Source organism: Capricornis sumatraensis, chromosome 13 (genome assembly GCF_032405125.1).
Source record: "Capricornis sumatraensis isolate serow.1 chromosome 13, serow.2, whole genome shotgun sequence".
NCBI lineage: Eukaryota > Metazoa > Chordata > Mammalia > Artiodactyla > Bovidae > Capricornis > Capricornis sumatraensis.
This window is the reverse complement of record NC_091081.1, coordinates 53,276,088-53,290,362: the sequence shown is the minus strand read 5'-3', so window position 1 is coordinate 53,290,362 and position 14,275 is coordinate 53,276,088. Positions and strand designations below refer to the sequence as shown.

Sequence of the window (14,275 nt, the reverse complement as noted above, 5' to 3'; positions counted from 1 at the left end):
ATTAATACTATACTGTCTTGATTACTCTAACTTTATATTGTCTTGAAATCTACTAGTCTTCTAACTTCATTCTCTTTTTTTAAAATTTACTTTAACTATTTGAATTCCTTTGCCTTTCCATATAAATATTGTAATCGGCTCATCCATGTTTGCAAGAAGATTGTTTTGAGACAAATGTGCATGGCATTGAATCTATGTTTCAAATTTAAGAGAATTTACATCTTAGCTAATATTGAGTCTTAGGCTCAATAAACATATAGCTTATTATTGATAACTTAGATTCATACTTTTGGTGATTGGTTCAGGGTTATAACATACATAATTAACTTATCCCAGTCAGCTTTCATGTGATTTTTATACCATATCATGTATAGTATAAGCATCTTAATATATGTCCATTTTCCCCTTCTAGGCATAATATATTTACCTTGTGTATAAGTTATGAACCTCATAGTACACTTTTTGTTCAAATAGCTAGTTATCTTTTCAGGCTTTTACATTTTAAGGAAAAAAGTCATGTGTGTTTGTCCATGCAACTGCCATTTACTGTGTTCTTCCCTCCTTTCTGCAGATCCACGTTTCCATAAGATTTGTTGTTTCTTCTGCCTAAGCATCCTTTAACATTTCTAGCACTGTGGCTCTGCAGTTGATCAATTCTTTCAGCTTGGATATGTCTGAATGATTCTTTATTTTATTTTTTAATAATATGTAGGTTATTATCTATTTAGATTATTATTTATTCTAGGTTAATTATTTATTTATTTAAAGGTATTGCACTATCTACCTTGCATTGTGTGTTTGTGTGTATAAAGAGAAATCAGCTTATCTTTGTTTTTTGTTTTTTTTTTTACATAATATGTGTTTAAGCCTCTCTGATATTAAGATTTTATCTTAATCATTGGTTTTGAATTATTTAATTATGATATGCCATAATGTAGTTTCCTCATGGTTATTTTACATGTAGCTCATTCATCTTGTTTGGAAAATTTTCAGCCACTATTTCTTAAAATAGTTTTACTTGCCCCTTCTTCTGGGACTAATATTAGATATATTTTATGGAAATTGGAGTTGACCTACAGCTCAGTGATGTCTTGTTTAATTTTTAATTATTATTTACTTCCTTTCTTATAGGTACTTTTGTTATTATTGTTATGTCTTCAAGTTTACTAATCGTCTTTGAGCACTCAGTTCAGTTCAGTTCAGTGGCTCAGTCATGTCCGACTCTTTGCGACCCCATGAATTGCAGCACACCAGGCCTCCCTGTCCATCACCAACACCCAGAGTTCACTCAGACTCAAATCCATTGAGTCAGTGATGCCATCCAGCCATCTCATCCTCTGTCATCCCCTTCTCCTCCTGCCCCCAATCCCTCCCAGCATCAGAGTCTTTTCCAGTGAGTCAACTCTTCGCATGGGTGACCAAAGTACTGGAGTTTCAGCTTTAGCATCATTCCTTCCAAAGAAATCCCAGGGTTGATCTCCTTCAGAATGGACTGGTTGGATCTCCTTGCAGTCCAAGGGACTCTCGAGAGTCTTCTCCAACACCACAGTTTAAAAGCATCAATTCTTTGGCACTTAACTTTCTTCACAGGCCAGCTCTCACATCCATACATGACCACTGGAACAACCACAGCCTTAACTAGACAGACATTTGTTGGCAAAGTAATGTCTCTGCTTTTAAAATATGCTATCTAGGTTGGTCATAACTTTTCTTCCAAGGAGTAAGCATCTTTTAATTTCATGGCTGCAGTCACCATCTACAGTGATTTTGGAGCCCCCCAAAATAAAGTCTGACACTGTTTCCACTGTTTCCCCATCTATTTCCCATGAAGTGATGGGACTGAGCTTTAAGCCAACTTTTCCACTCTCCACTTTCACTTTCATCAAGAGGCTTTTTAGTTCCTCTCCACTTTCTGCCATAAGGGTGGTGTCATCTGCATATCTGAGGTTGTTGTTATTTCTCCCAGCAATCTTGATTCCAGCTTGTGCTTCTTTCAGCCCAACATTTCTCATGATGTACTCTGCATATAAGTTAAATAAGCAGACTGACCTTATACTAATGCATATACATGGAATTTAGAAAGATGGTAACGATAACCCTGTATGCAAGATAGCAAAAGAGACACAGATGTATACAACAGTCTTTTGGACTCTTTGACTCTGTGGGAGAGGGAGAAGGTGGGATGATTTGGGAGAATGACATTGAAACCTGTGTAATATCATAAAAAAAAAAGAAAAAAATCAGTAGCATCTCTGTTCTCTAACAACACAATTTTTAGAAAAATAAATAAAGGAATCAATCCCATTTATAATAGTATAAGAATTTCAAATGCATTGAAGTAAATTTAGCCTAGATTTCTACTCTGAAAATTGTAAGACACTGATGAACAAAATCAAAGAACAAATAAATAAATGGAGAGATACCCTGTGTTCATGGAGTGGAAGAAATGATGCTGCCAAAATGTTGATACTTAAATAGACCACCTATAAATTCAATGCAAACCCTATCAAGATTCCAATGATATTTTTAAACAGAAGTAGGAAAAAATTCCTAAAATTTGTATGGAACCATGAAAGATGCAGAATAGCCAAAAAAGACCTGAGAAAGAGTAACAAAGTAGAAGGTATCACGCTTCCTGATTTCAAGCTATACTATAAATCTATAATCATCAAAACTTTACGATACTGACACAAAAACAGAAAAATAGACCAGTGGAACAGAATAGGGAGTCCAGAAATAAGCCCAAGCATAGTCACTCAACTAAGATCAGACAAGGGAGCCAAGAACACTCAATGCAGAAAAGACAATGTCTTCAATAAATAGTATTGGGATAATTGAATAAATTTAAGTGAAAGGATGAAACTGGACCCATATCTTACACACTTATAAAAATTAACTCAAATTGAATCAAAGACTTAAATGCAATACTTGAAAACATGAAACTCTTTGAAGAAAATTCTAAAAAAATATAGGAACAAAGCACACTGATATGAGTTTTGTCAATAATATTTTGAAATGATATAAAAAGCACAGGAAACAAATTCAAAAATAAACAAGCAAGACAACATCAAACCAAAAAGCAGAAACAATCAGCAAAGTGAGAAGACAGTGTACATAATGGGAGAAAAATATTTGCAACCCATGTAAATGATAAGCAATTATATCCAAAATATGCAAACAACTCATATAATTCAGAATAAAGATAGCCATTTCTCCAAAGAAGATGCACAAAAGAACAACACATACATAAATAGATGCTCATTATTGCAAGTTATTCGGAAAATGCAAATGAAAACCAAAATGAGATATCACCTCACACTATTAGAATATGAATTGTCAAAAAGACAAGAGATAACAAATGGTGCCTTGAATATAAAGAAAAGGACACTCTTGTGCACTGTGAGGAGCAGGGATTGTAAATTGGTACAACCACTAGGAAAAACATTATGGAAGGGCCTCAAATAATCAAACATAGAGCTATGATATGATCCAACAATTCTACTTCCAGAAGTATATCCAAAGGGAATCAAAAACACTAATGAAAAGATATTGCAGCTCAGTTTATAATAGCCAGGACATGGAAACCACCTAGATGTCCATCAGCAGATGAATGGATAAGAAAGCTGTGGTATATATACACAATGGAGTATTACTCAGCCAGTAAAAAGAATACATTTGAATCAGTTCTAATGAGGTGGATGGAACTGGAGCCGATTATATAGAGTGAAGTAAGCCAGAAAGAAAAACACCGATACAGTATACCTAACGCATATATATGGAATTTAGAATGATGGTAACGATAACCCTGTATGTGAGACAGCAAAAGAGACACAGATGTATAGAACAGTTTTTTGGACTCTGTGGGAGAGCGAGAGGGAGATGGTGGGGTGATTTGGGAGAATGGCATTGAAACATGTATAATATCATATAAGAAATGAATTGCCAGTCTAGGTTCGATGCAGGATACAGGATGCTTGGGGCTGGTGCACTGGGATGACCCAGAGGGATGGTATGGAGAGGGAGGTGGGAGGGGGGTTCAGGATTGGGAACACTTGTACACCCGTGGCAGATTCATGTTGATGTATGGCAAAACCAATACAATATTGTAAAGTAAAAAAAAAAAAATAATAATGATGATAAATAAAGCACCACCAAGGAAACTTCAAAAAAAAAGAAAAGAAAAGATATCTACAACCCCATCTTCATAGCAGCAGTGTTTACAATAGCCAAGACAGGGAAACCTAAATGTCCATGGAAGGATAAAAGGATAATGAAGTTATGGTAAATACATACAATGGAATATTCAACCTTAAAGAGCAAAGAAATGCAAACATTTGCTACCACATGGATAGAGGACGTTTAAGGCATTATGCTAAGCGAAATAAGGCAGAGAAAGACAAATACTGTATGATCTCACTTATATCCAGAATATGGAGGGAAAAAACACAATACTTGTAAAAAAGGTATTCGTAGTAATCATAGAGAGTGTTCCAGAAAACCTTCTACTACTGCTTTATTGACTATTCCAAAGCTTTTGACTGTGTGGATCACAACAAACTGGAAAATTCATAAAGAGATGGGAACACCAGACCACCTTACCTGCCTCCTGAGAATTCTGTATGCAGATCACGAAGCAACAGTTAGAACCGGATAAGGAACAGATTGGTTCCAAATTGGGAAAAGAGTACATCGGGGCTGTATATTATCACCCTGCTTATTTAACTTGTATGCACACAGTACATCATGTGAAATGCTGAGCTGGATGAAGCACAATCTGGAATCAGGATTACTAGGAGAAATATCAATAAGCCTAGATACGCAAATGATACCACTCTTATGGCACAAAGTGAAGAGGATCTAATGAGCCTCTTGAGGAAAGGGAAAGAGGAGAGTGAAAAAGCTGGCTTAGAACTCAACATTCAGAAGACTAAGATCATGACATCTGGTCCCATCACTTCATGGCAAATAGATGGAGAAACAATGGAAATAGTGACAGACTTTATTTTGGGGGCTCCAAAATCACTGCAGCTGGTGAATGAAGCCATGAATAAAAGACACTTGCTCCTTGGAAGAAAAGCTATGACCAACCTAGACAGCATATCAAAAAGCAGAGACATTACTTCACCAACAAAGGTCCAGGTAATCAAAGTTATGGTTTTTCCAGTAGTACGTATGGATGTGAGAGTTAGACCATAAAGAAAGCTGAGTGCCAAAGAATTGATGTTTTTGAACTGTGGAGTTGGAGAAGACTCTTGAGAGTCCCTTGGACTGAAAGGAGATCAAACCAGTCAATCCCAGAGGAAATCAGTTCTGACTGTTCAGTAGAAGGACTGATGCTGAAGCTGAAATTCTGATACTTTGGCCACTTGATGCGAAGAACTGACTCATTGGAAAAGACCCTAATGCTGGGAAAGATTGAAGGCAGGAAGAGAAGGGGATGACAGAAGATAAGGTGGTTGGATGGCATCACCAACTCAATGGACATGAGTTTGAGCAAGCTCCAGGGGTTAGTGATGGACATGGAAGCCTGGCATGCTGCAGTTCATGGGGTTGGAAAGAGCTGGACATGACAGCAACTGAACTGACTGACTGTAAAAAAGAGCTCATACTTGTGGTTACCACAAGAGGCAGTTGGGAGGATAGAGAACAGAAGGGAACTGGTCAGAAAGTACAAACTTCCAGTTACAAGATAAGTACTAGGAATGTAATGTACAACAAGATAACTATAACTAACACTGCTATATAATATATCAAAAAATTGTGAAGATAGTAAATCTAAACAGTTCTCACACAAGAAAAGTGTTTCCCCTTTGGGCTTTCTTTTCTTTTTATTGTATTTAGGTGATGATAGATGAAAAAACTGTGATAATCATTTTACAATACATGTAAATCAAACTATAATGCTGTAGACTTAAATTTAGGCAATGATGTATCCCAACTGTTTCTCAATAAAACTGGAAAACAATGAAAGTATTTGGGTTAAAGTTAATACAATGTTTTAGAAAAACTGACAATGTTTAGGTAATTTAAGCCACAGGAAATAATTGTCTATTGGCAAAAAATTATCTCTGCAAACAATTTATTTGAAGTGTTTTGCAATGGGCTTTAACAGTTTTAATTACTAAATCTATATTGGCAGATGGCTTCCCTGGTAGCCCAGAGGGTAAAGCGTCTGCCTGCAATACAGGAGACCTGGGTTCAGTCCCTGGGTCAGGAAGATCCCCTGAAGAAGGAAATGACAACCCACTCCAGTACTCTTGCCTGGAAAATCCCATAGACAGAGAAGCCTGATGGACTACAGTCCATGGGATCGCAAAGAGTTGGACACGACTGAGCAACTTCACTTTCACTTTTCATATTGGCAAGGCTCATTTATTTGCTCATTAATTCAGGTTCTAGTTGGTCAGTGTATTACCTGCTCAGATATTCATCACTCTCTAGTTGGCCCAAGGACTACCCCTCATCTGCTATATAATTTGCTTTTGTTTGAGACTTAGGCTTAAGTACAACAGGCAGTTAGAGGATGTGGTCTTCTTTGCTGATCCCCACTTTTCTCTTCCTGAGCTTTTCTTCTGTGGGATTGGCCCCAGATCCAGGGTCAACCACCCATGAAAATGACAACTACCCACCTTTTTGGGACCAAACTGATGGAGACATAGCAGAATTTCCAGTGCAGAATAACAAGATAATTGTCGATTCCTGGAAATATATGGATCGACTAAGAATATATAAGATCCTTATAACAGAATCAAACAAATATTTTGCTTCATTTGGAAAAAACGATACAGGCAATGTGCTTTGGGCATTGACTTTATTTTATGGAAGGCTATTTAAAACAGGTATGTATATTTGAATTATTCCCTAGGAAAATTGCTTGTCTCTTTCTTTGATGCTAGAAGTGGCATTACAGCTAATCTATTTAAGTGTTACTATCTGAATACTCATGCATTCAGTCAATATAACCAATGCAGTCAATATAATAGTTTATCTTTAACTATTCAGGCTTTCATATTACCTAGTCAAATACTTCTTTTGAATAGTAAAGTTATTTGTCACACCTTTGCTTTACATTTTATAGAATTCCTGGTTTAAACATAAATTCCTGCAGCTTTTAAAATAAATTCCTGTAAACTGTAAACAAAAAAGCTTATTGTTTGAAGAAGAAATATTCCCTTCTAGATGAAAAAAAAAACAAACTTGTTTTTTTAAAGCCTGAGAGGTTTCTCAGATAAATGTGACACTATAAATAACTCTGTTTCATGGGGTGAGCTTTTTATAGGAAATAAGACAAAATTTCTTTTAGCTATGGAATCCAGGATGAAGTTTCACACAAACTAAGGTAAGGAACATATTTTCCCTTAAAAGCCTGGGCTTTGCCTCATAAATATTAGTAGAAAGAGTAATAAGATATGGCCCTCACTGCACAGTCTCTTTCTTGTTAGTTGCTAGGTTCAGGCAGAAAAAAAAGGGCTGAAAACAGGGAGGAACTGGTCCAGAATGCAGCACTCTCTACCTGCACTTAAACAAGTAGGATGGGGAGTCACATGTGATGCTCAAAACTCAGCATCCTCTCTGAGAAAGGGAGAAAGCTTCTCCCTTTTCTGCCTCAGTTGGAGTGAATTTCTCCATCTGTATTGTGCTCTCACTACTTCTTCAATCAATTATCTTATTAATTACTGAGATTCTGGAACTGAATCAGCTTCCCATTCTCATGAAATTCTCTTTCTAATGTAAATTTATTTATTTTAATTGAAGGTTAATTACTTTACAATATTGTATTGGTTTAGAATGTGTTGCCTTCATATAGAAAAAAAAAAAAGAAACTTCTGCACATTTGAATTATTGCAATGAAGTCTTTATTGATTTAGGAAGAAAAGAAGGACCCACAGAGACTGCTTTGTGAAACACTCTGCAGGTCCAGCTTAGTCAAGAAGGAGTTGGTAAAGAAAATAAATATGGTATAAAGAAAATAACAAAGAAAAAAAAAAACAGAAAAAAAAGCAAGGAAGGGTCTGTACAGGTTGGAATTTCTAAGAAGCTTTGAGCTCTCAAAGTGAATGAAATGCTATTCATATGAATACATCATATCATTAGCAGGAATAACCCTCTTCTTACTCTTTGGAAGGGAGCATATGAGTCTTTTCCTCTCTTATGACTTTCTATTCAAGGTTTAACTCTTTTCACCTGCCCTGTTTACTCTGTAGATAGATTTTCATAGCCTCCCAATAGTTCACGGTGTGCTTATGAGTCTGAAGTCTCTAGCTGCATATCTATCAACAGTGGCTGGGGAGGTAAGTGTTACATTTCACCATGCTTCTTTACTGATCTGTGGTTGTGGGCCTTGCTACCTCTGCTTTTCTATGCGGTAGGCTAAGTTGGGTTAAATCTTGATATTTCCTTTGTAAACATATACAATTTTCTGTGCAATCTCCCAGGAGATGATTAATTAAAAAAAAAAACATGAATGATAACTCTGCTATGGCGACATCTAAACTAATGATGTATAGTACACTGTCATTTTGTGTCAGAGATGTGGGCATGTGCTCAGTTGTGTCCACCTCTTTGAGACCTCATGGACTGTAGCCCACCAGGCTTCTCTGTCCAAGCAAAACTACTGGAACGGATTTCCATTTCCTACTCCAGGGGATCTTCCTGACCCAGGGATTGAACCCCCGTCTCTTGCCATCTCCTGCATTGGCAGGTGGATCCTTTACCACTGCAACACCTGGGATACCATTGTTCATTTTAGATATATACTAAAAAAGAAAATGATACTTTCAATTACCTAGTATTTCAAATTTTCTATTGCATATTCCACCCACTCTTAGTTCCTTCTACAACTAGCTACCAGTTATTTCACATTTACACATTCCCAAACCTCACTTTAGCCATTTAGAGAGATTTAATTCAACTTTTTCCATGATCTTAAATTAATATTCTTATAATGCAGATAATCAAGAAGAAGCTGAGAGAGGTTGAGTAATTTGCTTATCACAAAGCTACTAATAGAAAGTCTAAACATTCATCTTTTCTCTCAATTCATTTCCTTAATCACTTAAGTTTTCCTCCCTAAACCCCTAATTTGAAAAAACAGCAAGAATTTAATAATGATTTATTATTTTCAATTGCAAAACATTTCATGCCTTAAAGACCAATTTCACTTTAGGGGACACCTAGCATATCTGCTCCTTCTGATTGGTTTATGCAGAAATATACTTTCGTTAGGTACAAAGTTTAGAAAAGTGAATTTAAAATGTACCTTTCAAAATAAAGATTGTACTTGGCAGTGAACAAAATTCTTCTAGTTCAAAGTAAAGTTTATACTGAGAATCATCCCCTCAAAGGTGAAAATTAAGGCTAAAAGTAGAAATAAGTGAAATGAGGTCAACTAGTACACCAGGTTTCATCTAATGAGAGAATGGCTTGTCATCAAAAGGCTTGAAAATATTCCTTGAAATACCTATCTATCAATTGTGTCTTCTCCCTTATGTTTTGTATCACCAGTATCTGGCTTCTGCTTGACATTTAGATTAACAATCAAAATAGTTCTCTTATTGTCAAGCAGGAATGTGGAAGGATGTGCTTCATTAGCAGAAGGTGTGGAGTCATGCCTGAGACCAAAGCCTGGCTGAGGCATAGGCCGAAGCATAACCCTGGCCTGGGAACTGCCAGAATCCTGGTAGACAAGATGAACCGAGGAATCAAGTAGATAAATAGTCCAAAAACAGAATGTACTAGAGTGAGGACTTGGTTGAAATGAATTAGCATCAAGAACCAGAAGAAAGTCAAACTGAAAATGAGAAAATGTATTCAAGGTTGTTTGGGAAGAGATTTGGTTGGGATTTAGAACCATCCTTAAGAGAGCTGAGATAGAACAAGATGGTTCTATCAAAATCTCTTCCTCAGTCTAGGCAAAGAATCTCCACAAATATCATCTACATATATACCCAAACTGAAGTAAATATTTTCCTGAGCCAAATCTGATTATTTGCTTCCTATGTAAGGGGTAAATAAATACAGGACATAAATAATTTGGAACTGGATTGAACTAAGTAGATTCATATACAACTTTCTGTATCCAGAATGTGCCCCTAATGGAAACTTTCATCACTGAGATTAATCCTAAATTCTCATAATCATATGCATTTCTTAGAGGCAATAAATTCAACATGATACTTTGGAGATAAAGAAGAGAAGTTATATAGATTAAGCATTACTCATTTGGTTAACTCCTACTTTGTATAGACAGTTAATGGCTCCAGATATTTTCATCCTGTTTTTCTACAGGCATTAACTACTATGTGGTTATTATGTATTTCCTTGCTGCAATTGAATCTGAGTTTTTGCGAAATTTGCCATATGAGGTAGAGTTACTATCTCGAAAGGAGTACAGATCTAACTTCTGTTATTCAGTTGAGGAATGTCGTGCAGCCTATCCACAAGCTATGGATATACACAACAGGTTTTATAAGGTAAAAGAATGTAATGATATTTTTATGAATGGAGTGAATGAAAACACTGAATGAAGTTCTTCTGTTGGGATTTATGATTGAAAAATAGATTAAACTTCACATTTATATGCATTTGAAATTATGTTAGAGCTTTGTCCCTTCCCCCTCTAATTCTTTTGCTTAGTATCCTGAAGTGATCCTAGTTAATATCAAATTGGCATAATTGTATTTATAAAAACATTTTCAATAGAATTCATGTAATAATCACCAAATTATGTTTGCCTCGGCAAACAGAACAGCATAAATCTTTTTACAAAGCAAACAAAGTTAAATGATATCTTTAAGTGTTAAAATCTATTCTGAAAATAAATTTCACTTGTGAACAATCAGCTGGATGAGTATGTCACAATGTCCTTTTTCAGGAATTCATGATACTGGTAATTAAAGGTATTTTAATTTACTTTAAAATCTTTTATTGACCTAAATCTTATTCATTCTACAGTATCTACAATCCAGAAAGATAGTTTCCACTACCAGTGGTATTCCTCAGTATGACACAGATGAGGACACAGCGATCTTTAAGATGTGGGCGGCCCATCAAGCTGCCGTTGATGTGGCAAAACCGAAGTTCAGGGATGTGTAAGAGAATTGCTTTATCTGATGCAGTTAAACTGTTTTATTCTCTGGCATAGTAAAAAATAATGTTTAAGTTTTGGTTGCCTCAAATGTTCATTGCTCATATTTTCTATAATATCAGGAAATAGATTTTCCAATTTTATCTGCAGTTCATCTAAGAGTCCCATATCAGTTATATATCTTGAATGTAGCTTTCCTTAGTTTATACTTGTCAGTACACTCTTTCAATGATGTCTCCTTCATTTGAAACTTTTTCAGTGTAGACCAATTTCTCAATTTTTTTTTCCTTTACTATTTAATTCTTTTTCTGGTTGAAAAAAAAGAAACCTACCCAGTGATCGTCAATGGATTGGTTTTTTTTTTTTTTTTGTATGTTTCTCTGTGTGTGTAGAGTCCTATTTATTAATAGTTCAGCACTAACTGTGATGTTTGTTCTCTCAGCTCTACAATGTTATCAAAGACTCTTCTCATCATGTCAACATTAGAGCAATACCTCTCAAAATCAATCATTGCCTTGAGTCTTCCCTTCTTATTAGGAACTTGGGCTACCATCATCAAATACTATAAATTAGTTGTTTTATGTCACAGAAATTTATTTTCTCACAATTCTGGAGGCTGCAAGTTCAGAACTAGGATGCCAGCATGGTCAACTTCAGCTGAGGGCCTTCTATCTGTCTTGCAGATGACTGCCCTCTTGCATCATGGCATCTGTGTCTTCACATGGAGAAGAGAGGGAGAGAAAAAATCTGCACTCTAGTCTCTCTTCCTCTTTAGTATGAACTTGAACATGTAAATTTTCAGACTATCATATCTTTTTTCTTACTTTGAAGAAGATTTTGAAGTCACAATTTCTCAGTATTGTTGTCCACTCTGACATCTTAGAATGTGCTTTTAATATTTTATTCAGTTTTTATGGTTGTTTCCTGCAAGAAGGAATTGAGCATGCTATTTAAGTCTTTAAATTAAATGAACTCAAGGGAAACCATCTGTTGTTTATTTGTCCCCTGGCTTTTGCCCCTGTTATATCCTATTCAAGAAGGTGATTTGATTACTGTGGCAAATTTCTAGTCCACTTCTTATTTCCTAGGAATTAGGAGCAATTATGTAAGCATATACACACAGTAAACATGAGTCAATTATGTATGTTGTTGAAGAATTTTCAGAAATTGCTATTAGGTAACCTTCTATGTCTTATACTGGCTCGTAGTATCCAGTCCCTGAACTGTGTTTGTGGAAAACAAGTGACATTAGACATTAGTGCCACAGAAATTAGATATAGGAGAAACACAATGAGAAAGCACCAAGAGTAAATCTAGTGGAAGTAAGAGTTGGTTAAGATGCTACAATTTTTTTCAGTTGTGATTCAAAGTTTTGCCATCTCTGTTGCTATGTAACAGATTCTTCCCTGGTGGCTCAGAAGGTAAAACATCTGCCTGTAATGCAGGAGATATGGGTTTGCCCACTAGGTTGGGAAGATCCCCTGGAGAAGGAAATGGCAACCCACTCCAGTACCCTTGCCTGGAAAATCCCATGGAGGAAGGAGCTGGTAGGCTACAGTCCTTGGGGTAGCAAAGACTCGAACATTACTGAGTGACTTCACTTTCACTTAGATTCTTCAGCTAATGTAGGCACAATGTAGAAGATAGTGTGAGGATTAATTACACTATACTGAAGCTGTAGGTTCGGTTCAGTCAACTATTTAATAAAAAGCATAAAATTCCTAAGGAACATGGGAGAAAAGACACATTCAGAGTTTAATTTGTGGTTAAATGAAGTATTTTGTAACTCGTGCAGCTAACTTTGTGTCCTTCCTTTAGCTCATTCTATTCTTCTGAAACTGAACGAGACTTCACCGTGTACTTTCTACTGGCCGCAGAATTAGTTGAGGCAGTACTATATCGCCCATACTTTGAAAGTTCAGCAGAATTGCTAGTGGGATTCCCACACAGACTACTCACAGATCAGGATCGCAATGTTCTCACGAGTAACTTCAGCAGACGGGAAAAAGCACTGATGACTGTAGTAAAACTCATTACAAAAATAAATAAAAGCACAGGTATGATTATGAGTTATACTATCCATGAAGCCTAAATGAACCAAAGTCATTTGAAAATTAAATATATTTAATGATCCATTCAACAAGAATGATTGAGTACCTGATATATTATAGATATATTGAGTAATATTATGACAGTTACAGAAAACTACCCTTCCAGGATCTCACATATCATGTAGCTTCTGCAATAGTGACAGTTTTAAAATCAACATTTTTATATGTCTCTTCTTAAAATTCTTATTGCTACCCCCAAAATATCCTGAGTTCTTGCTTAGGATTCAAAATTGCTAGTCTGTGAAAATCTGGCTCATTATTGTTTTGTCATTCTCCCCAGTGTAAAGTGTGCTCATCCACCAAGACACAGAATATAATAAGAAACAGAGATGGTTGGTGTGCAAGTAGGAAGACTGGGTGCAGAGAGACAGTTATATAAAATTTTTGAGCATCAATTAAATAATGGATATTAAGCTTTATGTCTTCATACATCATTTTATTTGTTGTCCTTAGGTATGGTATGAAATACATAGCATTGTTTACATTTGTGAAGAAAAAGTTCATATGACATTAAATAACATGTCCAAAATGATATAGTTTGTAAGTAGCTGAAGCAAACTTAAACTACACATTGTTTAAATTCAGTTTTTGAGGTTTTTGTTTTTCTTACTATCTAATATAACCTGTGTTGAAAATACAAAAGTTCTGATGAACTAGTGAATCTTACACATTTAAATCTCAATCGTTTAGAATTAGAACTGTGGAGTCTCTTCAGTTCCAGCCCATTTCTTCATGGATTAATCCTAAGGATCAGGGAAGCTAAGTTGCAAATTTCACTTAGTTTTAGTGACAGTTGGACAGCAACCAGCTCTCCTTCCTCGGAGGAAAGGTTCACTCTAGAAACAAAGATTACAAACAAGAGTAAGAAAGGAGTTATGATGAGTCTCAACAATTTGTGCTTAATTTATTCCATAAGATATTGTGGTTATTACATTGTGTGAGAATTTTTTAAATACACCTCATTCTCAAATAAGGGAAACAGCTCATCATTTATTATATAAGCTGCCAAACAAGCACGAGGAGAAATAGCCCTTCTTTCTCACTGTTAGATTGTCCAACACAATGCATTTCCCTGTAT

General features: G+C 35.8%; 1 protein-coding gene across 1 annotated transcript in view; it reads left to right on the top strand.

The window, feature by feature from the left end:
• THEMIS (thymocyte selection associated) overlaps window positions 1-14,275 on the top strand; it is a 341,081-nt gene that overhangs the window by 321,117 nt on the left and 5,689 nt on the right. The window contains exons 11-13 of the mRNA XM_068984949.1: window positions 10,288-10,472; window positions 10,954-11,090; window positions 12,905-13,143. Coding sequence (XP_068841050.1) covers window positions 10,288-10,472; window positions 10,954-11,090; window positions 12,905-13,143 — 561 coding nt within the window. The remainder of the gene's footprint in view (window positions 1-10,287; window positions 10,473-10,953; window positions 11,091-12,904; window positions 13,144-14,275) is intronic.